General features: G+C 29.9%; 4 protein-coding genes across 33 annotated transcripts; all 4 read left to right on the top strand.

Moving 5' to 3' along the window:
• The first annotated feature begins 149 nt into the window (after nucleotides 1-149).
• LOC131172647 (uncharacterized protein At5g64816-like) lies at nucleotides 150-973 on the top strand. 4 transcript variants are annotated; one of them, XM_058134054.1, is made up of 2 exons: nucleotides 150-289; nucleotides 435-973. In XM_058134054.1, exon 2 carries the CDS (start codon nucleotides 440-442, stop codon nucleotides 821-823), a length of 384 nt encoding a protein of 127 aa, XP_057990037.1. In that variant the 5' UTR covers nucleotides 150-289; nucleotides 435-439; the 3' UTR covers nucleotides 824-973. The 4 variants fall into 4 exon arrangements, with proteins under 4 accessions (XP_057990037.1, XP_057990036.1, XP_057990038.1 ...); XM_058134053.1 differs by having other exon boundaries at nucleotides 438-973; XM_058134055.1 differs by having other exon boundaries at nucleotides 171-293; nucleotides 438-973.
• LOC131172646 (uncharacterized protein At5g64816-like) lies at nucleotides 176-10,894 on the top strand. 3 transcript variants are annotated; one of them, XM_058134052.1, is made up of 2 exons: nucleotides 176-289; nucleotides 10,359-10,894. In XM_058134052.1, exon 2 carries the CDS (start codon nucleotides 10,361-10,363, stop codon nucleotides 10,742-10,744), a length of 384 nt encoding a protein of 127 aa, XP_057990035.1. In that variant the 5' UTR covers nucleotides 176-289; nucleotides 10,359-10,360; the 3' UTR covers nucleotides 10,745-10,894. The 3 variants fall into 3 exon arrangements, with proteins under 3 accessions (XP_057990035.1, XP_057990034.1, XP_057990033.1); XM_058134051.1 differs by lacking the exon at nucleotides 176-289 and adding an exon at nucleotides 10,069-10,210 and having other exon boundaries at nucleotides 10,356-10,894; XM_058134050.1 differs by lacking the exon at nucleotides 176-289 and adding an exon at nucleotides 10,069-10,210.
• Nucleotides 476-9,676, top strand: LOC131172645 (GATA transcription factor 26-like). 10 transcript variants are annotated; one of them, XR_009143214.1, is made up of 8 exons: nucleotides 483-625; nucleotides 1,338-2,149; nucleotides 2,761-2,802; nucleotides 7,279-7,405; nucleotides 7,921-8,247; nucleotides 8,912-9,280; nucleotides 9,362-9,511; nucleotides 9,616-9,676. XR_009143214.1 is itself a non-coding variant. In XM_058134030.1 (8 exons), the coding sequence occupies exons 4-8, from the start codon at nucleotides 7,349-7,351 to the stop codon at nucleotides 9,400-9,402; spliced, it is 675 nt and encodes a 224-aa protein (XP_057990013.1). In that variant the 5' UTR covers nucleotides 483-625; nucleotides 1,338-2,149; nucleotides 2,761-2,802; nucleotides 7,279-7,348; the 3' UTR covers nucleotides 9,403-9,607. The 10 variants fall into 10 exon arrangements, 9 of the variants coding, with proteins under 9 accessions (XP_057990015.1, XP_057990011.1, XP_057990009.1 ...); XM_058134030.1 differs by lacking the exon at nucleotides 9,616-9,676 and having other exon boundaries at nucleotides 7,921-8,054; nucleotides 8,174-8,247; nucleotides 9,362-9,607; XM_058134031.1 differs by lacking the exon at nucleotides 9,616-9,676 and having other exon boundaries at nucleotides 2,766-2,802; nucleotides 7,921-8,054; nucleotides 8,174-8,247; nucleotides 9,362-9,607.
• LOC110653239 (GATA transcription factor 26-like) lies at nucleotides 10,397-20,335 on the top strand. Of its 16 annotated transcripts, none has more exons than XM_058134046.1 (8): nucleotides 10,404-10,546; nucleotides 11,250-12,157; nucleotides 12,734-12,775; nucleotides 17,132-17,258; nucleotides 17,769-17,902; nucleotides 18,022-18,095; nucleotides 18,759-19,127; nucleotides 19,626-20,272. In XM_058134046.1, the coding sequence occupies exons 4-8, from the start codon at nucleotides 17,202-17,204 to the stop codon at nucleotides 19,637-19,639; spliced, it is 648 nt and encodes a 215-aa protein (XP_057990029.1). In that variant the 5' UTR covers nucleotides 10,404-10,546; nucleotides 11,250-12,157; nucleotides 12,734-12,775; nucleotides 17,132-17,201; the 3' UTR covers nucleotides 19,640-20,272. The 16 variants fall into 16 exon arrangements, with proteins under 16 accessions (XP_057990031.1, XP_057990023.1, XP_057990029.1 ...); XM_058134045.1 differs by having other exon boundaries at nucleotides 11,250-12,061; XM_058134047.1 differs by having other exon boundaries at nucleotides 11,250-12,061; nucleotides 12,739-12,775.
• The last annotated feature ends 6,794 nt before the right edge of the window (nucleotides 20,336-27,129 follow it).

The following is a 27,129-nucleotide window of genomic DNA, read 5'->3' on the forward strand; positions in this document are numbered from 1 at the left end:
CGGTATGAATTATTATTAAATTTTAGGATTAAATTATTTAATTTTAAAAAATATAAAGATTAAATTATAAATTTTATTAAATTTTGTGGATTAAAATATAATTTATTTTAATAAAAATAAAAATAAAAATAAAAATAAAACCAAAATGACTCTTATGTCCCATAAAATTGGAACGATTTAGACTGACGAGTTTACGCTTCTCTCCATTGCCTTTTAATCCCACCGCCGCAAGCGCAACTTCCCGCTTACAGCGCCCCCCAGCGCCACCGCTGCCGCCACTACTGCTTTGGTAGGTTTTCTTATTTAGTGTTCCTCGTTTGCTGCTGTCTGTTATCGAAATTGAGAAGCCATGAACATTTACTGCTAGAACCCACTTCTCTGAAGGGATTTCTTTTTGAATGGTTAATTGTTGATCGATTGCTTTGTTTTTGTAGCAGCAATGGTGGATCCATGGTGGACTCTGTTAGGTGCGGCCATACCAGCCATAATTGCAGGTCAAGCTTTCAGAATGAAGAAGAAGAGTGTTGAAGAGCAAAGGTTAAAGAGTGCTAGAGGACGTGAAAAAAGCTCTGATGAAATTTTTGTTTGTGAAAGGGTATGCACTTCGAAAAGGATGTTAAAAAAGGTTGGTGCTTTTTCTAAAGACCCAACTGTTGATTCTTGTGTCACTGTTTGTGGTGTTTCTGAACTTGATGCTTGTGCTGATGCTTGTGCAAGAACTTTTTGTGTTAATCAACATCAAGTACCCAATTGGAATGATGTCTGTTTAAAGAGGTGCCAAAATGAGTGCCTTAGGCTGTCTAATTCCTCTGTTGCTTCTTGAGAATTTCGTGTATCTGCAATTTACTTGACTTTGATTTGCAAGAAGTTTGTGTTCTTCTATATTTTAGTGAATTGATTATCAACACTGTCTATGTTAACCCATATCCATTCGAAGTGTTTATTTTATACCATTTTCGGGTTGAAGTAGAAATTGATTTGATTCTAAAATGCATATTGAGATTGAGTGGATCAGGTCAGAGTTTCTTATATTTCTTTTTGTGTTCACTATGATTTTTTTTTTCTTTTTTTGTTATGTAGTTCTCTTTGCATTTTAGATATCTTGGTGGACTCTTATCTTGCTCAAAGTGATTTTTTATGCTCATGCCTCTGAATATTAAAAAGTTTTGAGTGTATATTTAGCACTGAGGTTGAAAATTTGTCCAAGAAAGTACCTTTTCAGGTGTTTTTGCAATGCTTTTACAGAGAAACCTAGTTGCTTAGGAGTTCTTGTAACCAGAACAAGTTAAATTCTCTCTCTCTCTCTCTCTCTCTCTCTCTCTCTGTCTTTTGGTTAGAAAAGGGAAATGCGGGACTCAAACTTGTGTCTTGGCCCTAGTTGAGAGATGCAACTAAAGGTGCAAGTTGCCTTTAATTAATGTATGCAACATCAATACTAAGAAGCCTAACAGATATCGAGTATAAGCCAAGGCGGGCACCTGCCACCTAGTCAAAGTTCATTCTGTCATCCAGCATATCCAAGGTAGGATTAGTTTAGATACTTTGTGAACTGTGGACAAGTACAAGTGCTACTTTCAAGTGGTACTGCAAACATGCTATCAAGGTCTCTTTTTCTTTTATTCTTAATGCTCTAATCTTCATTATACACAATTGTTGATCTTACACAGTTAGTTCCCGAGTTGTCAGCTACTGGCAGGCAGTTCAATATTTGAGTTTTTGCTGCCTTTCTTGGGCGTCTGACTTCTGCGGTGGGAGTAGAAGTTGCTGGATGTAATAACATGTTTGCATCTGGATATATATGATTTTTCTTGTTTATACTATATGTACTCTTATCTCTCAGGTTAGCATTTTTCCGATTAAGCTACTAGCCCTTTAGGCATGAGCTTATGAAAATGCGCCACTCCCTTAATCTCATCTTTTGTTTCCAATCCATCTTATCTTTGAGGCAAGCAATTTGCTAATGAACAACAAGCCAATTAGGCATGAACTTATGATAACACTCCGCCACCTTCATCTCATCTTTCTTGTTTCCAATCCATTAGTGAAAGTGGCAATGCAATTCTCATTTTGAGGACTCTTCAACAAGTCTTGCACTTGCACTTGTGGACTCTCTTGTTGAAAGTGTCATCTAAAGTCCAGGCTCAACAAGGTAGATGCCAACCCTTATTTCTGGTTAACATGTTCTTGTCTTGGCAGCAGCAGCAGCATAAGTAGCACATGAGCATTGGATGTGTTAAAAAATCATGTAATTTTAAATTGTCATTTTCATTATACAAAGGATGTGTTATCATTTTCATTGTTTAAAGAAAATTGATGATGAGAATTATTTAAAAACTAGAATGTAAAGAATAATCTTTTGTTCACTAATCACTCCACCTCATATAACTCGATAAAATAAAGCATCCATTTCAAAGGGAAATTTAATAATTAAAATTTTAAACTTCTATTAAAAAAAATTTAATATCTACTTAATTAAAAGTTTTATATAAAAGAAAAGAATCTTGTTAGTAAAAAAAAAAAAAATCATCATACACCTAAATAATTAAATTCTGATTATCAATCGTAAATTATTGAAATGTCATAATTGTTTTATAGACTTTGTTACAATTGCTTATGTCTTAGCGATTATTATGGAATTACAAAGAGATTATGTAGAATTATAACCATTTCTTATTTTTCATTTTTCAAATAAATTTGTTTTAAAACATGATACAAATGATATATATATATATACCTAACTTACCTTTTTTCCGGTGGCAGCGAAGGCATTGTGGCCGCCTGAAATGGCCGTTCTTATATCAGGTACCTATCAATTGCTTCTGAATTAACTTATATATTCTTATTATTATTATTTCCAATATATATTCTTAATGTATTAGTTTTCATTACCAATTTATGCTTCATTCCACATTAATATAAACATCGCTAAGTTAGGAAACACATGATTTTTTTTTTCAATTCACTGTTGTGGTTGAATTACAAAATAATAGGTACATATATATATATATATATTTATTTATTTCTCTTTTTAAAAAATTTACCCTAAAAATTATTTAAATCTTTTTTATGTTGTGTTTGAATTCATGTATTACTTGTAACACATACGTATTTCTCTATCTATAAAAAAAAATACAAATTACTTAAAGCAGTTGAAGAGCGTTTGACAATGATGAATGAGATTAATTAAATTCCTACGAATAAGTTAATTAACTTGAAATATTATATGGAATTTTAGAAATTAATTTCATAAAATTATTTGAATTTTATTTACATTAATAAACACTTTAATTAAAAAAAATTTGCAAATGGATTATATTTTAATCCAATTAAAATTATTAAATAACGAATATTAATAAATTTTATAAATTTAATGATATTGAAATCTTTCATAAAATTGTGAAGTGACCCATATTTAAATTTTTTTATCAAAATTAAATAAATGACAAAAATAAATATAAACAAATATATAAGTCCAAAGTTTGACACCCTCACATATGTAATAAATAAAAATATGAGTAAATTACTATTGTTCATGAGTTCAATCAAAATTTATTAGTTGGTCCACTCAATAAATATGTCTCTTTCTTATTCAAAATGGAACTATTTAGTCCTTCAATTACAGATTTTGTTGATCAAAGATAAGTTGCCTCGGTCACAAGAGAGAGAGAATAGTTTTAAATTCCGAAAATACCCCTTCTTCCCCTTGACCTACCACTCCACCTTCCCTTATTTCCCATGAATGCGCCATTCTTTCTACAGAAAGCTTACTATTCACTTGCAATTTAAGAGTAAGGTGCTTTTCCATAGTTAACATTCTCCAATCCAAATGAAGCCAAAAGCCAAATTAGACATGAATGTAAAAACTCCAATCAACTAGCCAAGGCAAGCCTAGGAGGCCGAAGCCCCACTCTCCCCTGCCATCTCAATTGATCAAACCCATGCCCCTTTGCAAGCCCAAATCCTAATCCCCCTTAACCTCAAAATCCCCTGTAATTTCACCAATTACGGGTAACAGCCTGCAGGGCCTGAGGCAGTAAGTAGCTGTTGCAATGCTGTTGTGACTCTTCAGGGAGCTGGCCAGGCAATGCGCCAGTCAAAAGAATTGAGTCATCTTGCTTCTCATTTATCAAAAGATATAGAGAAGCATAAAGGGAAAAAAAATAGAGAAAAAAATAATTTTCTCTCCTTATTTAGATAGCTTTTTGAATAGTGAAATATATATTTTATTTTTTTATTTACCATTAAAATAAATAATTTTAGATTAAAATATAATTTTATTTAAATTTTTTATTTATTTTCTTTTTAAATTGAAGAGAAAATTATTTATGGGTCCACATTAATTATATTTTCCTTCCTTGTGTCCTTTTTCCTTTTATTTTCTTAATTTTCAAATTAGTCAAAATTATATGAACAACAAAAATAACGATGGGCTTTAATTCAGTAATATTAATGTTGTCTTCAAAATTATGGGATCTCAACTTTGAATCCCAATCAAAGCTAATTATATCATATATATGAAGAGACATACTATGCACTGTTGAATAGAATGCAAGCATCAAACTGTGAGAATGTTATAGATTATGGTTTATTGATGGAGATCTATTACATAGGCAAACAAGAATGCCTTAGGAACATTCCAAAATTTCAAGCCTTTTCAGATGAAGGAACAAAATCTTAAGGCATCATCTTAAAATTCCAATGCTTAAATTGTGCTGGGTTATGAATGGGACTGGGTGGACTTGGACCAGATGGGGGAACAGGACCCTTAGGCAGCATCCCAAAATTCAAATTCTTAATTTCTGGTGGATTATGGATTGGTGGCTCACCCCCAGATGGAGGAACAGAACCTTTAGGTAGCATCACAAAATGTAATGGTGGTAGGTTATGAATGGATTTAGTGGGTTGAGAAATGGGAATGTCTTTGGGTGGAATAGCAGAATTCTCAAGTTTGTATGCGGAAGAAGCCCATTTCAACCTTTCATTGTCCACATCCAAACCAGAGGAATGAGCCTTGGTATCCAACTTGGCATCAAGAAAACAGAAAGCGAAAACAAGTAACAACAGAAGCACAGAGAATACCCACAATGGATTTCTTCTAGCTTCTGCCATTCTTTCACTAGTTTCTTAGTCTCTAGTGCCTAGTGCTTCAAAACATGTTTCATAACCCCTTTAAATATGAATAGACTAGTAGACTACCCTTTGAGAAAGAAATGATTTTCATTACACTCTACCATTGATTAATTGAATTTCAGTGCAAATTTATTTGTTCCTTCAATGTTAGATATCACATAATTAGGAAAGAAATCAACCCAGATTTTCTATTTTCCTTTCCATTTAAGGCACCATTTCCTTGTTGATTTCCATAAAGGTAAAAAAGCTTAAAAATCTATAAATTTTATTTATTTATTCATTTTTATTTAATGATATTGTAATTTAAATCACACTTTAGTCTTGAAAATTTTAAATTTAGCTACTATTTGTTTGTCTTACTTCTCATATTAAAAAATATTTTAATCCCTTAAAATTTTATATTTTCACAGTTGAAATTACGATAAATGTTGGCCATTTAAGGTACAATATATTTACAAGATGAGTGGAACAAAAATGTAGAGATTAAGATGAATGTTTAATAACACAATAATAAATAAAATTAGGGAAGTAGTATCACAGGATTTACAGTTTTGGATATTGAAGTGAATCTAATGTTTAACAGAGTTGAATGGCAAAAAATAATTTATATAACCGAACTCAATTATAGTTTCGATTAAAACTTAGTTGTAGTTGTATAATATATTCACATCAAGCTTCTATATAAACAAAATGAAACATTATATAATCATAGAACAATTTTTTAAATTAGATTATGTGACAAAGCTTTTATGTATTTATTGTTAGAGATATTCCCATTAGGGGAGAACATTCGGTTAGTTGAATCAAATCGAATCGAATTTTTAACTAAATATATTATTAAATGACTTTAAAATTATTAATTAAATTCAACTAAAATTGAGAGAAAATTGAAATTAACGAAAATATAAAATATTCAATCGGTTATTAATTATAACTAGAGTAACAAAAAAACTAAAAAAATATATTTTATATTATTAATTAATTAATTAAATATTAATAAAAATATATTTATAATTTTTTATGTATAAAACATTGTAAATATTATTTAATATTAATAAGAGAATAATTATAAGTTAAATGTTATTATAAAATATAAAAATAATAATTATAAATAATATATTATTAATAAAATTATAATTAATATATTAATTAATAAAAATTCAGTTATTTTGATTGCTAAATCAAAAGTAAATACACTGAAAATCAAAAATTAAAAATTATTATTATTATTATTAATTGAAAATTAAACTGAACCGAATTTATTCTTACCGAAATAATAGAAATTCATCAATTTGATTCGGTTAAAATTGAATAATGTATATCCTAATTCTCATGATAGTTTTTACATATCATGATTAAATTATCTATTCAAGTGATTTTAATAATGCACTCTTTCATATTAATTTTATACACTTAGAATAAATAAATTTTAATTGATGTATAACAAAATCAAACCCTGATTAATTAAGAATAAAGACTCTCATTCTTATTAAATCAACTGACCCTATTAGATATTTATAAAAAAAAAAAAAAAAAAAAAAAACTACTAGATTTTGACAAAGCAATTTCACACATACATACAAATGTCTGAATTCTGAGCACTATAATTGCCAATTTAAAAGAAAGCAATTTGTAGAGAATTCAAATATTCTCAAAATAAATTTGTAAAGAATATCCAAAGAAAGAAATGGGTTAAAAAAAAGACAAGAATTGTAGGAATTTCCATTATTAGATATAAAACTTTAATTACATTTCCCTATCTTTTTCCTTCTCCAACACATTCATGGAATCATGGTTGTTATCTCCTTATTAGACTCACCATTGTCAAATTAATGAAATGAATCCTACAATTGTCATTGAGCAAGTGTTTTCCACTATATATCATCTAATATTGCATAGTAAAATTCCCATCAATTCCCCCATTAACCCTAATCACCAAAAATCAGGCAAATTACTAATCATCGCCTTGGTAAGTTATTGCTTCACCAACTAGATAATCAGGCGCGAGTCCCTTCTCCAGCAGATTCTTCCTTTTGTTCCTATCAACCTATTAATAGTCGTTTCTAATTATTGTTCTCTCCCCACCGCTTATATTAAAATTTTATTTTTTATGTAAGTTGTCTGACTTAATTTTTGTTTTTCTTGTAGATTCATTTGGATTTGTCTATTGTTTCATTGGGTTGAGATCTTGGAGCAAATTTGAAGTTGGATTAATTTTATGAGCATTGTGTCAATATGGGAAAACAAGGGCCTTGTTATCATTGTGGCACTAATAGTAAGCCTTCTTCACTTCTCCTCTTTTAATTTGCTTCAAGAAAAGATAACTTCTCACTATATGAATGTGCTTCTAATATCACACACCTTCAACTTTTAAGTTATGCTAATGAATTTAAGTAAATAGCTTATCATATAATATTAAATTATTAAATTATATATTTAATTAATAAATTTTAATTTAATGACGTTAAAATCATTTCTAAAATCATAAATTTTGAAATTTAAATTTTAATCAAAATCAAATGAATTATATAAAAATACAGATACTAATCCTCAATAAATGTAATTTTTAAAGATCCGTTTAAGAGAAAATCATTCTATTATATTTTTTTAAAGATTTTTCTTATTTAAATTCGATTTATCATGAATCTAAAATATAAAATATAAAATGGGATTCACTTATTAAATATATAAATCTTATGTGTTTATGTATTGAATATATGGACTGAATCTAGACAAATTGTCCTTTCTATTAACTTTATTTAATTTCTCTTTTCTCTATCTTTGGAACAGGCACTCCACTATGGAGAAATGGGCCACCTGAGAAGCCAGTGTTATGCAATGCCTGTGGATCAAGGTACAGGATTAGAGGAAGTCTTGCAAACTATACACCTAAGCATGCCCAAGGACAACCAACTGCTAAAAGGGTAAGAATTAAATCCAAGTCGGCTCCAAAGAAATGCAAATTGATAAGCACTGAAGAAAACTTCTCCATTGACGTTTGCCATTCTCCTGCTTCTGATGATTTTACAACCAATAAATCTAGCTCAGAATCTGCAACATCATGTTCCCAGAGCTGCTACAATGTAAAAGAAGAAGAGAATGGAGGTGAAAGTCCAGGTAAGTTTGCAGTCTACATTGTATAACACCATTGAAAAATTGAGATTTTGCTGTCCAAAATACTCCTAGTGCGCTGTATCTTCATTCACATAATTGTGATGTTCAACTTCCAAAGGTCTTATATTCTAGGGGTGAGCAGAATTCTATTCAAATTGAAAAATTTTATCGAATCGATTTAATTGGGAAACTCAGTTTAATTTTTTGTAGTAATTTGGTTTTTCTTATTTAAGAAATTTTATTTATTTAGTTCAGTTTTATTTTTTGAGACAGAAAAATAAGTTAAATTGAACTGAATAATTTTTTTAATTAGTTATTATAAGGCTTTAAATTAGAATTAAAATAAGAAACATAGCTGAAATTGAGTCAGAAATGAGTTCAAAATAAGTAAAAAAAAAAAAAATTAAGATGAAGTTTAAATTAAACTGAATCGAATCAGTTCAGTTCAGTTTTATTTAATTTGCAAAAAATTATTTAATTTTTTAATTTGATTCGATTTAATTTTCTTTCTAATTTGCCAAAAATTTTGATTTTGTTCAGATTTTTTATTGTTTTTAAAATTGAACCGAATCAAACCCTTTGATTCTTACCCCGCACTTAGACCTGTTAAAACTCTGGACAGAACAAGACAGGTAGGCAAATTTAAGCATATGGTTATGGTTTGCAGGTGGATTAATCCAGGGAAGCTTGTGGAAGTCTGGTATACCTTCAAGAAAGAGGTCTGTAAATGTTCAACGCTGTCTTACACCCATTGAAAGACTTCAAAGGGAGCTTTGCAATATTTTGAAGAATGATCCTTCCATCTTGTCTGAAAATGAAGAGGATGATCTTCTCATTTATAATGCAAACAAACTGCAAGTATCCTGCAATGAAATTGGCCTTGGAGGCTTTCTTCTCAAACCCAATACCACCACCACTACTATTACTACTACCACAGAAGTTGCACCACCACCAGCTGAGCCTGAGAAACACTCCTCAGCAGTAGATATCAAGGATTCTGCTTTAATTGAGTCTCAAATAGATCCTCATCATCCATGTAAGTAGTAGATTTTTATTATTGTTTATGATTTTATATATATATGTGTTACAACTCAAATTTTGCCTTGTATCAATGCAGGGGTGGGTTTCAAGAAAATTGAACCAGTTGCAGATGGCTAGCTTCAAGGGCAACTGGGCAACGGCAGGTGAAACCATATTAAAAAACTGTAGTCACATTTTTATTTTTTCATTTTTGCCATCCATTGAAATCTTAAAAATGTACTTCTTTGCATTAATTTGATGTATTTATTTTTAACAGTTTGCAGTGAAACTAAATTTGACTGATAAATAATAAGATTAATTATATTATTATTTTTTTCATTAAGTAGATTATATAATTAATATTAATTTTATAATTACCCATTCTATTCAATTGGCATAAATACAAATTTTTTAGTAGAATTTATGATTTTTTTAAAAAAATATTTGTATATTTTATATTAACTAGTCATAGCACATTTCCATTATCACTTTTAATAAGAGTTAATAAAAATAATTTTAATACAAAATAATGATAAATTATCAATAAAATAAAATTTTAAAAATTAAATTATTAAAAAATTTGTGACTAAATTATTTTTATATTAAAAATAAAGATAAGACAGTTTAATTATTTTTATTAAAATTAATGATAAGTTAATAAAATTTTAAAGATATGAATTATTATTAAATTTTAGGATTAAATTATTTAATTTTAAAAAATATAAAGGTTAAATTATAAATTTTATTAAATTTTGTGGATTAAAATATAATTTATTTTAATAAAAATAAAAATAAAACCAAAATGACTCTTATGTCCCATAAAATTGGAACGATATAGACTGATGAGTTTATGCTTCTCTCCATTGCCTTTTAATCCCACCGCCGCAAGCGCAACTTCCCGCTTACATCGCCCCCCACCGCCACCTCTGCCGCCGCTACTGCTTTGGTAGGTTTTCTTATTCGGTGTTCCTCGTTTGCTGCTGTCTGTTATCGAAATTGAGAAGCCATGAACATTTACTGCTAGAACCCACTTCTCTGAAGGGATTTCTTTTTGAATGGTTAATTGTTGATCGATTGCTTTGTTTTTGTAGCAGCAATGGTGGATCCATGGTGGGCTCTGTTAGGTGCGGCCATACCAGCCATAATTGCAGGTCAAGCTTTCAGAATGAAGAAGAAGAGTGTTGAAGAGCAAAGGTTAAAGAGTGCTAGAGGACGTGAAAAAAGCTCTGATGAAATTTTTGTTTGTGAAAGGGTATGCACTTCGAAAAGGATGTTAAAAAAGGTTGGTACTTTTTCTAACGACCCAACTGTTGATTCTTGTGTCACTGTTTGTGGTGTTTCTGAACTTGATGCTTGTGCTGATGCTTGTGCAAGAACTGTTTGTGTTAATCAACATCAAGTACCCAATTGGAATGATGTCTGTTTAAGGAGGTGCCAAAATGAGTGCCTTAGGCTGTCTAATTCCTCTGTTGCTTCTTGAGAATTTCGTGTATCTGCAATTTACTTGACTTTGATTTACAAGAAGTTTGTGTTCTTCTATATTTTAGTGAATTGATTATCAACACTGTCTATGTTAACCCATATCCATTCGAAGGGTTTATTTTATACCATTTTCGGGTTGAAGTAGAAATTGATTTGATTCTACAATGCATATTGAGATTGAGTGGATCAGGTCAGAGTTTCTTATATTTCTTTTAGTGTTCACTATGATTTTTTTTTTTCTGTTTTTGTTATGTAGTTCTCTTCGCATTTTAGATATCTTGATGGACTCTTATCTTGCTCAAAGTGATTTTTTATGCTCATGCCTCTGAATATTAAAAAGTTTTGAGTGTATATTTAGCACTGAGGTTGAAAATTTGTCCAAGAAAGTACCTTTTCAGGTGTTTTTGCAATGCTTTTACAGAGAAACCTAGTTGCTTAGGAGTTCTTGTAACCGGAACAAGTTAAATTCTCTCTCTCTCTCTCTCTCTCTGTCTTTTGGTTAGAAAAGGGAAATGCGGGACTCAAACTTGTGTCTTGGCCCTAGTTGAGAGATGCAACTAAAGGTGCAAGTTGCCTTTAATTAATGTATGCAACATCAATACTAAGAAGCCTAACAGATATTGAGTATAAGCCAAGGCGGGCACCTGCCACCTAGTCAAAGTTCATTCTGTCATCCAGCATATCCAAGGTAGGATTAGTTTAGATACTTTGTGAACTGTGGACAAGTACAAATGCTACTTTCAAGTGGTACTGCAAACATGGTATCAAGGTCTCTTTTTCTTTTATTCTTAATACTCTAATCTTCATTATACACAATTGGTGATCTTACACAGTGAGTTCCCGAGTTGTCGGCTACTGGCAGGCAGTTCAATATTTGAGTTTTTGCTGCCTTTCTTGGGCGTCTGACTTCTGCGGTGGGAGTAGAAGTTGCTGGATGTAATAATATGTTTGCATCTGGATATATATGATTTTTCTTGTTTATACTATATGTATTCTTATCTCTCAGGTTGGCATTTTTCCGATTAAGCTACTAGCCCTCTAGGCATGAGCTTATGAAAATGCGCCACTCCCTTAATCTCATCTTTTGTTTCCAATCCATCTTATCTTTGAGGCAAGCAATTTGCTAATGAACAACAAGCCAATTAGGCATGAACTTATGATAACACTCCGCCACCTTCATCTCATCTTTCTTGTTTCCAATCCATTAGTGAAAGTGGCAATGCAATTCTCATTTTGAGGACTCTTCAACAAGTCTTGCACTTGCACTTGTGGACTCTCTTGTTGAAAGTGTCATCTAAAGTCCAGGCTCAACAAGGTAGATGCCAACCCTTATTTCTGGTTAACATGTTCTTGTCTTGGCAGCAGCAGCAGCATAAGTAGCACATGAGCATTGGATGTGTTAAAAAATCATGTAATTTTAAATTGTCATTTTCATTATACAAAGGATGTGTTATCATTTTCATTGTTTAAAGAAAATTGATGATGAGAATTATTTAAAAACTAGAATGTAAAGAATAATCTTTTGTTCACTAATCACTCCACCTCTTATAACTCGATAAAATAAAGCATCCATTTCAAAGGGAAATTTAATAATTAAAATTTTAAACTTCTATTAACAAAAATTTAATATCTACTTAATTAAAAGTTTTATATAAAAGAAAAGAATCTTGTTAGTAAAAAAAAAAAAATCATCATACACCTAAATAATTAAATTCTGATTATCAATCAAAAATTATTGTAATGTCATAATTGTTTTATAGACTTTGTTACAATTGCTTATGTCTTAGCGATTATTATGGAATTACAAAGAGATTATGTAGAATTATAACCATTTCTTATTTTTCATTTTTCAAATAAATTTGTTTTAAAACATGATACAAATAATATATATATATATATATATATATATATATATATATATATATATATATATATATATATATATATATATATATATATACCTAACTTACCTTCTTTCCGGTGGCAGCGAAGGCATTGTGGCCGCCCGAAATGGCCGTTCTTATATCAGGTACCTATCAATTGCTTCTGAATTAACTTATATATTCTTATTATTAATATATCCAATATATATTCTTAATGTATTAGTTTTCATTACCAATTTATGCTTCATTCCACATTAATATAAACATCGCTAAGTTAGGAAACACATGATTTTTTTTTTTCAATTCACTGTTGTGGTTGAATTAGAAAATAATAGGTACATATATATATATATTTCTCTTTTTAAAAAATTTACCCTAAAAATTATTTAAATCTTTTTTATGTTGTGTTTGAATTCATGTATTACTTGTAACACATACGTATTTCTCTATCTATAAAAAAAAAATACAAATTACTTAAAGCAGTTGAAGAGCGTTTGACAATGATGAATGAGATTAATTAAATTCCTACGAATAAGTTAATTAACTTGAAATATTATATGGAATTTTAGAAATTAATTTCATAAAATTATTTGAATTTTATTTACATTAATAAACTCTTTAATTAAAAAAAATTTGCAAATGGATTATATTTTAATCCAATTAAAATTATTAAATAACAAATATTAATAAATTTTATAAATTTAATGATATTGAAATCTTTCATAAAATTGTGAAGTGACCCATATTTAAATTTTTTTATCAAAATTAAATAAATGACAAAAATAAATATAAACAAATATATAAGTCCAAAGTTTGACACCCTCACATATGTAATAAATAAAAATATGAGTAAATTACTATTGTTCATGAGTTCAATCAAAATTTATTAGTTGGTCCACTCAATAAATATGTCTCTTGCTTATTCAAAATGGAACTATTTAGTCCTTCAATTACAGATTTTGTTGATCAAAGATAAGTTGCCTCGGTCACAAGAGAGAGAGAATAGTTTTAAATTCCGAAAATACCCCTTCTTCCCCTTGACCTACCACTCCCCCTTCCCTTATTTCCCATGAATGCGCCATTGTTTCTACAGAAAGCTTACTATTCACTTGCAATTTAAGAGTAAGGTGCTTTTCCATAGTTAACTTCCTCCAATCCAAATGAAGCCAAAAGCCAAATTAGACAAGAATGTAAAAACTCAAATCAACTAGCCAAGGCAACCCTAGGAGGCCGAAGCCCCACTCTCCCCTGCCATCTCAATTGATCAAACCCATGCCCCTTTGCAAGCCCAAATCCTAATCCCCCTTAACCTCAAAATCCCCTGTAATTTCACCAATTACGGGTAACAGCCTGCAGGACCTGAGGCAGTAAGTAGCTGTTGCAATGCTGTTGTGACTCTTCAGGGAGCTGGCCAGGCAATGCGCCAGTCAACAGAATTGAGTCATCTTGCTTCTCATTTATCAAAAGATATAGAGAAGCATAAAGGGAAAAAAAAATAAAGAAAAAAAATAATTTTCTCTCCTTATTTAGATAGCTTTTTTGAATAGTGAAATATATTTTTTATTTTTTTATTTACCATTAAAATAAATAATTCTAGATTAAAATATAATTTTATTTAAATTTTTTATTTATTTTCTTTTTAAATTGAAGAGAAAATTATTTATGGGTCCACATTAATTATATTTTCCTTCCTTGTGTCCTTTTTCCTTTTATTTTCTTAATTTTCAAATTAGTCAACATACTATGCACTTTGAATAGAATGCAAGCATCAAACTGTGAGAATATTATAGATTTTGGTTTATTGATGGAGATCTACTACATAGGCAAACAAGAATGCCTTAGGAACATTCCAAAATTTCAAGCCTTTTCAGATGGAGGAACAAAATCTTAAGGCATCATCTTAAAATTTCCAATGCTTAAATTGTGGTGGGTTATGAATGGGACTGGGTGGACTTGGACCAGATGGGGGAACAGGACCCTTAGGCAGCATCCCAAAATTCAAATTCTTAATTTCTGGTGGATTATGGATTGGTGGCTTACTCCCAGATGGAGGAGCAGAACCTTTAGGTAGCATCACAAAATGTAATGGTGGTAGGTTATGAATGGATTTAGTGGGTTGAGAAATGGGAATGTCTTTGGGTGGAATAGCAGAATTCACAAGTTTGTATGTGGAAGAAGCCCATTTCAGCCTTTCATTGTCCACATCCAAACCAGAGGAATGACCCTTGGTATCCAACTTGGCATCAAGAAAACAGAAAGCAAAAACAAGTAACAACAGAAGCACAGAGAATACCCACAATGGATTTCTTCTAGCTTCTGCCATTCTTTCACTGGTTTCTTAGTCTCTAGTGCGTAGTGCTTCAAAACGTGTTTCATAACCCCTTTAAATATGAATAGACTAGTAGACTACCCTCTGAGAAAGAAATGATTTTCATTACACTCTACCATTGATTAATTGAATTTCAATGCAAATTTATTTGTTCCTTCAATGTTAGATATCACATAATTAGGAAAGAAATCAACCCAGATTTTCTATTTTCCTTTCCATTTAAGGCACCATTTCCTTGTTGATTTCCATAAAGGTTAAAAAGCTTAAAAATCTATAAATTTTATTTATTTATTTATTTTTATTTAATTATATTGTAATTTAAATCACACTTTAGTCTTGAAAATTTTAAATTTAGCTACTATTTGTTTGTCTTCTCATATTAAAAAATATTTTAATCCCTTAAAATTTTATATTTTCATTGATGAAATTACAATAAATGTTAGCCATTTAAGGTACAATATATTTACAAGATGAGTGGAACAAAAATGTAGAGATTAAGATGAATGTTTAATAACACAATAATAAATAAAATTAGGGAAGTAGTATCACAGAATTTACAGTTTTGGATATTGAAGTGAATCTAATGTTTAACAGAGTTGAATGGCAAAAAATAATTTATATAATCGACCTCAATTATAGTTTCGATTAAAACTTAGTTATAGTTGTATAATATATTCACATCAAGCTTCTATATAAACAAAATGAAACATTATATAATCATAGAACAATTTTTTAAATTAGATTATGTGACAAAGCTTTTATATATTTATTGTTAGAGATATTCCCATTAGGGGAGTACATTCGGTTAGTTGAATCGAATCGAATCGAATTGTCAACTAATTATATTATTAAATGACTTTAAAATTATTAATTAAATTCAACTAAAATTGAGAGAAAATTGAAATTAACGAAAATATAAAATATTCAATCAGTTGTTAGTTATAACTAGAGAAACAAAAAACTAAAAAATATATTTTATATTATTAATTAATTAATTAAATATTAATAAAAATATATTTATAATTTTTTTATATATAAAACATAATAAATATGATTTAATATTAATAAGAGAATAATTATAAGTTAAATGTTATTATAAAATATAAAAATAATAATTATAAATAATATATTATTAATAATTTATAATTAATATATTAATTAATAAAAATCCAGTTATTTTGATTGCTAAATCAAAAGTAACTACATTGAAAATCGAAAATTAAAAATTATTATTATTATTAATTGAAAATTAAACTGAACCGAACTTATTCTTACCGAAATAACCGAAATTCATCAATTTGATTCGGTTAAAACTGAATAATGTATACCCTAATTCTCATGATAGTTTTTACATATCATGATTAAATTATCTATTCAAGTGATTTTAATAATGCACTCTTTCATATTAATTTTATACACTTAGAATAAAAAAATTTTAAGTGATGTATGATAAAATCAAACCCTGATTAATTAAGAATAAAGACTCTCATTCTTATTAAATCAACTGACCCTATTAGATATTTATAAAAAAAAAAAAAAAAAAAAAAAAAAAAAAACTCTATTAGATTTTGACAAAGCAATTTCACACATACATACAAATGTCTGAATTCTGAGCACTATAATTGCCAATTTAAAAGAAAGCCATTTGTAGAGAATCCAAATATTCTCAAAATAAATTTGTAAAGAATATCCAAAGAAAGAAATGGGTTAAAAAAAAGACAAGAATTGTAGGAATTTCCATTATTAGATATAAAACTTTAATTACATTTCACTATTTTTTTCTTTCTCCAACACATTCATGGAAGCATGGTTGTTATCTCCTTATTAGACTCACCATTGTCAAATTAATGAAATGAATCCTACAATTGTCATTGAGCAAGTGTTTTCCACTATATATCATCTAATATTGCATAGTAAAATTCCCATCAATTCCCCCATTAACCCTAATCACCTAACATCAGGCCAATTACTAATCATCGCCTTGGTAAGTTATTGCTTCACTAACTAGATAATCAGACGTGAATCCCTTCTCAAGCAGATTCTTCTTTTTGTTTCTATCAACCTATTAATAGTCGTTTCTAATTGTTGTTCTCTCCCCACCACTTATATTAAAATTTTATTTTTTATGTAAATTTATGTAAGTTGTCTGACTTAATTTTTGTTTTTCTTGTAGATTCATTTGGATTTGTCTATTGTTTCATTGGGTTGAGATCTTGGAGCAAATTTGAAGTTGGATTAATTTTATGAGCATTGTGTCAATATGGGAAAACAAGGGCCTTGTTATCATTGTGGCACTAATAGTAAGCCTTCTTCACTTCTCTTTTAATTTGTTTCAAGAAAAGATAACTTCTCACTATATGAATGTGCTTCTAATATCATACACCTTCAACTTTCAAGTTATGATAATGAATTTAAGTAAATAGCTTATCATATAATATTAAATTATTAAATTATATATTTAATTAATAAATTTTAATTTAACAACGTTAAAATCATTTCTAAAATCATAAATTTTGAAATTTAAATTTTAATCAAAATCAAATGAATTATAAAAATATAGATACTAATAGTCAATAAATATAATTTTTGAAGATCCGTTTAAGAGGAAATCATTCTATTATATTTTTTTAAAGATTTTTTTTATTTAAATTCGATTTATCATGAATCTAAAATATAAAATCTAAAATGGGATTTACTTATTAAATATATAAATCTCATGTATTTATATATTGAATATATGGACTCAATCTAGACAAATTTTCCTTTCTATTAACTTTATTTAATTTCTCTTTTCTCTATCTTTGGAACAGGCACTCCACTATGGAGAAATGGGCCACCTGAGAAGCCAGTGTTATGCAATGCCTGTGGATCAAGGTACAGGATTAGAGGAAGTCTTGCAAACTATACACCTAAGCATGCCCAAGGACAACCAACTGCTAAAAGGGTAAGAATTAAATCCAAGTCGGCTCCAAAGAAATGCAAATTGATAAGTACTGAAGAAAACTTCTCCATTGACGTTTGCCATTCTCCTGCTTCTGATGATTTTACAACCAATAAATCTAGCTCAGAATCTGCAATATCATGTTCCCAGAGCTGCTACAATGTAAAAGAAGAAGAGAATGGAGGTGAAATTCCAGGTAAGTTTGCAGTCTACATTCTATAACACCATTGAAAAATTGAGATTTTGCTGTCCAAAATACTCCTAGCGCGCTGTATCTTCATTCACATAATTGTGATGTTCAACTTCCAAAGGTCTTATGTTCTAGGGGTGAGCAGAATTCTATTCAAATTTAAAAATTTTATCGAATCTATTTAATTGGGAAACTCAGTTTAATTTTTTGTAGTAATTTGGTTTTTCTTATTTAAGAAATTTTATTTATTTAGTTCAGTTTTATTTTTTGAGACAGAAAATAAGTTAAATTGAACTGAATAATTTTTTTAATTAGTTATTATAAGGCTTTAAATTAGAATTAAAATAAGAAACATAGCCGAAATTGAGTCAGAAATGAGTTCAAAATAAGTAAAAAAGAAAAAAATTAAGATAGAGTTTAAATCAAACTGAATCGAACCAGTTCAGTTCAGTTTTATTTAATTTACAGAAAATTATTCAATTTTTTAATTTGATTCGATTTAATTTTCTTTCTAATTTGCCAAAAATTTTGATTTTGTTCAGGTTTTTTTATTGTTTTTAAAACTGAACCGAATCAAACCCTTTGATTCTTACCCCGCACTTAGACCTGTTAAACTCTGGACAGAACAAGGCAGGTAGGCAAATTTAAGCATATGGTTATGGTTTGCAGGTGGAATAATCCAGGGAAGCTTGTGGAAGTCTGGTATACCTTCAAGAAAGAGATCTGTAAATGTTCAACGCTGTCTTACACCCATTGAAAGACTTCAAAGGGAGCTTTGCAATATTTTGAAGAATGATCCTTCCATCTTGTCTGAAAATGAAGAGGATGATCTTCTCATTTATAATGCAAACAACCTGCAAGTATCCTGCAATGAAATTGGCCTTGGAGGCTTTCTTCTCAAACCCAATACCACCACCACTACTATTACTACTACCACAGAAGTTGCACCACCACCAGCTGAGCCTGAGAAACACTCCTCAGCAGTAGATATCAAGGATTCTGCTTTATTAAGTCTCAAAGTAGATCCTCATCATCCATGTAAGTCGTAGATTTTTGTCATTGTTTATGATTTTATATATATATATGTGTGTGTGGGTGTGTCTGTCGCGCGCTACCCTTTGTGTAAATCTTAGTTGTGATCGCCCTTTAGAGATAGCTCTGCACATTTGTATAACGAGTATTTTTATTGCTCTTGTGTTATTTGTGTCATTTTAGAGTCTAAGTTACTAGCATCACTCTCAGGATGCTAGAGTTTATTTTATGTGCTTGAAATGTCAGCACTATCTACAAGAAGTGTATTGCGAGTGTATGAGGATATTACAGATATTATGATATTTCAGTATATTTATTTTTGTAATATTTTCACAGCATAAATTTTATTTTACCATAGTTATGTGATTTGGAAAAAAAATGATATTTATTCTCGTATAGCAGATCGATACACTTAAGTACTGAATAATTATATATTTCCCTTTGTTATTTATTTATCCACTCACTGAGTTTGTATTCACCCCACCTAACTCACCAATTTTGTAGATTATATAAGGTGATTATTGATATCAATTGATGGTTTTAAAGCTCTCATTGGTTAGACTCCACGGTCTTGGGAAGAAAAGGAACGATAAGGTATGGTGTTACATGGAGCTTTGTGGTGGATTATGAATAGGAGGAGCTTGTCCAAATGGATGAACCATGCCCTTGATCAACATCTCAAAAAGGCTAAGTGATGGTGGATTATGAATAAGCATAACTTCTCCAAATGGAGAAACAAGATCCTCGATCAAGATCCCAGAAAGGCTAAGTGATAGTGGATTATGAATAAGTGGAGCTTATCGAGATGGAGGAAGGCGAAGCTTATCCAGATGGAGGAACAAGACCCTTGATCAATATTCCAAAAACGCTAAGTGATGATGGATTATGAATAGGCAGAACTTGTTCAGATGGAGGAGCAGGACCCTTGGTCAATATCGTAGAAAGGTTAAGTGATTGTGGATTATGAATAGGTAGAGCTTATCGTGATGGAGGAATAGAACCTTCGATCAATATCCTATAAAAGTTAATATGTCATGACCCGATCCCATGGGCCGGACCTGCACTAAGATATGGGCAGATATAAAGCCCCCGAGGCTCGTAATAAGTTTTACTGTTCCCAAATCCATAACCAATGCCCAAAAACTGAGGCCCAACATGTAAATAAAATAAAAATAAAATATATCATTTTAATTCGGATCAACCCAACCCAATAAATATCAGCTACTAAAGCAAAGGAAGCCCAGCTCAACCCTATTACTACCATTTACAAATTATTTATATATCATAAAAATTTTCGTTAAGTAAAAATCAATAACTCAATTTGACTCTGTCTCTAACAAGATCCATAATTTGCTAACACATGCGGAGTTCTAAATTTCAAATTTTGAAAATAATAAAACAAATAAATAACTGATGTTAAACTTGCAAAGAAGAAAGCAGGTTACTCTGAAAAAGAACTCCTCCTGTAGCCTGGAAAAATGGTGAACAAGAGTGAGCGTTCGACTCAGAGAGTAAATATTTATTTTACATATAACTTCTATAACTATCTAATTCTAATACATCATTGGAAATGAAGTGCATCATTATCATACAAGCCACAAATATCATATTAAGTCACATCAAAGATAATCTGGAATATTCAGGTACCCGGGTTAAATCCATACTCATACATACATATATGGGGAGTTGATCTCCCTATCTAGCTCTCTAAATCCAAGGCCTGCCAGCGAGATCAACTCGAGCCGGACTTTCGCTTAATAATCCATATGTGGGGGTCAGCGAGATCAACTCAAAGCCGTACTCACCCCGACTTCCTCAAAAAGGACAGGGTCCCAAGCGAAACTAACTCAAGTCAATTTGCCCATCCTACCCATATCCATCACACCACAACACACAGCTCCAGATTATCAAAACACAATAACTAAGGAAATATCATCAAGTATAAATGCAAAACAGGGCATGCCTAATATTTAACTATATAAATATAAGTACAAGTGATGCATGAACATCCTAGAAATATAATGATATTGAAATTATAAATAAAATAAATATCCATTTATAGTGTACCGGGAACTATTGTGGCTATTGGGTGAAGAAAAAATAGTTGACATCGATCACCTATTTAATTATATTATAAATTTATTAGTACTAATTTAAAATAAGACTCTAAAGAGACAACAGACAGGCTAATTCATGCCGAAAATTCGATAAAATTTTTTCTATACTTAGGACCTACCCAACCTGCAAAATGGTTCAAATAACACTTATAAACTCAACCCATATCTCATCAATATCATATGGCCCCTCCTAGGCTCTCCAACTAAGGCAAATTTCACATAATCTAACAATTCAATTATAAGGTTTAAAACGGATATTTTGCAAAAGTCATTATAGCTAGCTCTAAAAATTCTAAAATTTTGTTCCGCGGTCCTTAGCAATATTATAGACCTAACGCAAAATGAATTATAATTTTCTAGCTATCCATGAATATTTAATGGAATTTTATTTTAAACTCAATACTATAAAATTGAAGAAACTCTGAGTTCGAGTTTACCTATGTCAATTTTGACACTTGGAATGCGTCCAGGGAGTCTAAAAATGGTGAGGTAGCCTATATCTTTGACCTGGTTTCAAAGTGATTCCGGCAGCTTATATGCTCTGCCCGAAATTGTAGATCCGGATGACGGTCGAATTGCCACGAAATGAAAGTACCTACGCAAAGCCCACAACACTAGGAGTTAGACTAAAATATTTATATTTACATATAAAGTAATTATTTGAAAATTAAGGGTGTTACATAAGAGATGATGGATTATGAATGGGCAGAGTTTGTCCAGATGGAGGAATAGGACCTTTGATCAACATCCTATGAAGGTCCTATAAAGCTTGTTTAGATGGAGGAACAGAACCCTTTATCAACATCCCAAAAAGGCTAAGTGGTGGTGGATTATGAATAGGTGAAGCTTGTCCAGATGGAGTAACATGACCCTTTATCAACATCCTAAAAAGCGCAAGTGATGGTGGATTATGAATCGGCGGAGTTTATCCAGATGGAGGAACAGGACCCTTGATCAACACCCCAGAAAGGTTAACTGATTGTGGATTATGAATAGGCAAAGCTTGTCCAGATGAAGGAACAGGACCCTTGATCAACATCCCAGAAAGGCTAAGTGATGGTGGATTGTCCAGATGGAGGAATAGGACCCTTTATCAATATCCTAGAAAGGCCAAGTGGTAGTGGATTGTGAATAGGTGCAGCGTGTCCAAATAGAGGAACATGATCCTTTTATTAACATCCCAAAAAGGCTAAGTGATGATAGATTATAAATAGGTGAAGTTTGTCTAGATGAAGGAATATGACCCTTGAACAACATCCCAAAACTCCAATACCTCAACAATGGTGGATCATAAATAGGCAGACTCTGTCCAGATGGAGGAACAGTGCGCTTACGCAATACTTCAAAATTGATGGATGAATGATCCTCATAACCCAATTTAGCTTCAACAAGACAGAGCAAAAACAATTACCAATAGAAGCATAGAAAATATGCAAAATGGAGTTCTACTAATCTTTGCCATTATTTTCATTTGCTTCAAAAATGTTTCATATCATCCTTTAAATATAGGTGGATGATCCTTTGGCAAGCAAAATTTTCTATTCTATCTTTTTAAATTTATTCAGCTAAAATATAAAATAATTATTATTTCCAATATATATTCTTAATGTATTAGTTTGCATTACCAATTTATGCTTCATTCCACATTAATATAAACATCGCTAAGTTAGGAAACACATGATTTTTTTTTTTCAATTCCCTGTTGTGGTTGAATTAGAAAATAATACGTACATATATATATATATATATATATATATATATATATTTCTCTTTTTAAAAAATTTACCCTATAAATTATTTAAATCTTTTTTATTTATGTTGTGTTTGAATTCATGTATTACTTGTAACACATACGTATTTCTCTATCTATAAAAAAAATACAAATTACTTGAAGCAGTTGAAGAGCGTTTGACAATGATGAATGAGATTAATTAAATTCCTATGAATAAGTTAATTAATTTGAAATATTATATGGAATTTTAGAAATTAATTTCATAAAATTATTTGAATTTTATTTACATTAATAAACTCTTTAATTAAAAAAAAATTTGCAAATGGATTATATTTTAATCCATTTAAAATTATTAAATAACGAATATTAATAAATTTTATAAATGTAATGATATTGAAATCTTTCATAAAATTGTGAAGTGACCCATATTTAAATTTTTTATGAAAATTAAATAAATAACAAAAATAAATATAAACAAACATATAAGTCCAAAGTTTGACACCTTCGCATATGTAATAAATAAAAATATGAGTAAATTACTGTTGTTCATGAGTTCAATCAAAATTTAATAGTTGGTCCACTCAATAAAAATGTCTCTTGCTTATTCAAAATGGAACTATTTAATCCTTCAATTACAGATTTTGTTGATCAAAGATAAGTTGCCTCGGTCACAAGAGAGAGAGAATAGTTTTAAATTCCGAAAATACCCCTTCTTCCCCTTGACCTACCACTCCACCTTCCCTTATTTCCCATGAATGCGCCATTGTTTCTACAGAAAGCTTACTATTCACTTGCAATTTAAGAGTAAGGTGCTTTTCCATAGTTAACATCCTCCAATCCAAATGAAGCCAAAAGCCAAATTAGACAAGAATGTAAAAACTCAAATCAACTAGCCAAGGCAAGCCTAGGAGGCCGAAGCCCCACTCTCCCCTGCCATCTCAATTGATCAAACCCATGCCCCTTTGCAAGCCCAAATCCTAATCCCCCTTAACCTCAAAATCCCCTGTAATTTCACCAATTACGGGTAACAGCCTGCAGGACCTGAGGCAGTAAGTAGCTGTTGCAATGCTGTTGTGACTCTTCAGGGAGCTGGCCAGGCAATGCGCCAGTCAAAAGAATTGAGTCATCTTGCTTCTCATTTATCAAAAGATATAGAGAAGCATAAAGGGAAAAAAAAATAAAGAAAAAAATAATTTTCTCTCCTTATTTAGATAGCTTTTTTGAATAGTGAAATATATATTTTATTTTTTTTATTTACCATTAAAATAAATAATTTTAGATTAAAATATAATTTTATTTATTTTCTTTTTAAATTGAAGAGAAAAGTATTTATGGGTCCACATTAATTATATTTTCCTTCCTTGTGTCCTTTTTCCTTTTACTTTCTTAATTTTCAAATTACTCAAAATTATATGAACAACAAAAATAACGATGGGCTTTAATTCAGTAATATTAATGTTGTCTTCAAAATTATGGGATCTCAACTTTGAATTCCAATGGAAGCTAATTATATCATATATATGAAGAGACATACTATGCACTGTTGAATAGAATGTAAGCATCAAACTGTGAGAATGTTATAGATTATGGTTTATTGATGGAGATCTATTACATAGGCAAACAAGAATGCCTTAGGAGCATTCCAAAATTTCAAGCCTTTTCAGATGAAGGAACAAAATCTTAAGGCATCATCTTAAAATTCCAATGCTTAAATTGTGGTGGGTTATGAATGGGATTGGGCGGACTTGGACCAGATGGGGGAACAGGACCCTTAGGCAGCATCCCAAAATTCAAATTCTTAATTTCTGATGGATTATGGATTGGTGGCTTGCCCCCAGATGGAGGAACAGAACCTTTAGGTAGCATCACAAAATGAAATGGTGGTAGGCCATGAATGGATTTAGTGGGTTGAGAAATGGGAATGTCTTTGGGTGGAATAGCAGAATTCACAAGTTTGTATGTGGAAGAAGCCCATTTCAGCCTTTCATTGTCCACATCCAAACCAGAGGAATGAGCCTTGGTATCCAACTTGGCATCAAGAAAACAGAAACCAAAAACAAGTAACAACAGAAGCACAGAGAATACCCACAATGGATTTCTTCTAGCTTCTGCCATTCTTTCACTGGTTTCTTAGTCTCTAGTGCCTAGTGCTTCAAAACATGTTTCATAACCCCTTTAAATATGAATAGACTAGTAGACTACCCTTTGAGAAAGAAATGATTTTCATTACACTCTACCATTGATTAATTGAATTTCAGTGCAAATTTTTTTGTTCCTTCAATGTTAGATATCACATAATTAGGAAAGAAATCAACCCAGATTTCCTATTTTCCTTTCCATTTAAGGCACCATTTCCTTGTTGATTTCCATAAAGGTAAAAAAGCTTAAAAATCTATAAATTTTATTTATTTATTTTTATTTAATGATATTGTAATTTAAATCACACTTTAGTCTTGAAATTTTTAAATTTAGCTACTATTTGTTTGTCTTACTTCTCATATTAAAAAATATTTTAATCCCTTAAAATTTTATATTTTCACATATGAAATTACGATAAATGTTGGCTACTTAAGGTACAATATATTTACAAGATGAGTGGAACAAAAATGTAGAGATTAAGATGAATGTTTAATAACACAATAATAAATAAAATTAGGAAAGTAGTACCACAGGATTTACAGTTTTGGATATTGAAGTGAATCTAATGTTTAACAGAATTTAATGGCAAAAAATAATTTATATAACCGACCTCAATTATAGTTTCGATTAAAACTTAGTTGTAGTTGTATAATATATTCACATCAAGCTTCTATATAAACAAAATGAAACATTATATAATCATAGAACAATTTTTTAAATTAGATTATGTGACAAAGCTTTTATGTATTTATTGTTAGAGATATTCCCGGGAGAACATTCGGTTAGTTAAATCGAATCGAATCGAATTTTTAACTAATTATATTATTAAATGACTTTAAAATTATTAATTGAATTCTACTAAAATTAAGAGAAAATTGAAATTAACGAAAATATAAAATATTCAATCGATTATTAGTTATAACTAGAGTAACAAAAAACTAAAAAAATATATTTTATTTAATTAATTAATTAATTAATTATTAATAAAAATATATTTATAATTTTTTTATATATAAAACATAATAAATATGATTTGATATTAATAAGAGAATAATTATAAGTTAAATGTTATTATAAAATATAAAAATAATATATTATTAATAAAATTATAATTAATATATTAATTAATAAAAATTCAGTTATTTTAATTGCTAAATCAAAAGTAACTACACTGAAAATCGAAAATTAAAAATTATTATTATTATTAATTGAAAATTAAACTGAACCGAACTTATTCTTACCGAAATAATAGAAATTCATCAATTTGATTCGGTTAAAACTGAATAATGTATACCCTAATTCTCATGATAGTTTTTACATATCATGATTAAATTATCTATTCAAGTGATTTTAATAATGCACCCTTTCATATTAATTTTATACACTTAGAATAAACAAATTTTAAGTGATTTATAACAAAATCAAACCCTGATTAATTAAGAACAAAGACTCTCATTCTTATTAAATCAACTGACCCTATTAGATATTTATAAAAAAAAAAAAAGCCTCTATTAGATTTTGACAAAGCAATTTCACACATACATATAAATGTCTGAATTCTGAGCACTATAATTGCCAATTTAAAAGAAAACAATTTGTAGAGAATCCAAATATTCTCAAAATAAATTTGTAAAGAATATCCAAAGAAAGAAATGGGTTAAAAAAAAGACAAGAATTGTAGGAATTTCCATTATTAGATATAAAACTTTAATTACATTTCACTATCTTTTTCCTTCTCCAACACATTCATGGAATCATGGTTGTTATCTCCTTATTAGACTCACCATTGTCAAATTAATGAAATGAATCCTACAATTGTCATTGAGCAAGTGTTTTCCACTATATATCATCTAATATTGCATAGTAAAATTCCATCAATTCCCCCCATTAACCCTAATCACCTAACATAAGGCTAATTACTAATCATCGCCTTGGTAAATTATTGCTTCATCAACTAAATAATTAGACGCGAGTCCCTTCTCAAGATTCTTCCTTTTGTTCCTATCAACATGTTAATAGT

This window comes from Hevea brasiliensis, chromosome 14 (assembly GCF_030052815.1).
Source record: "Hevea brasiliensis isolate MT/VB/25A 57/8 chromosome 14, ASM3005281v1, whole genome shotgun sequence".
Taxonomy (NCBI): domain Eukaryota; kingdom Viridiplantae; phylum Streptophyta; class Magnoliopsida; order Malpighiales; family Euphorbiaceae; genus Hevea; species Hevea brasiliensis.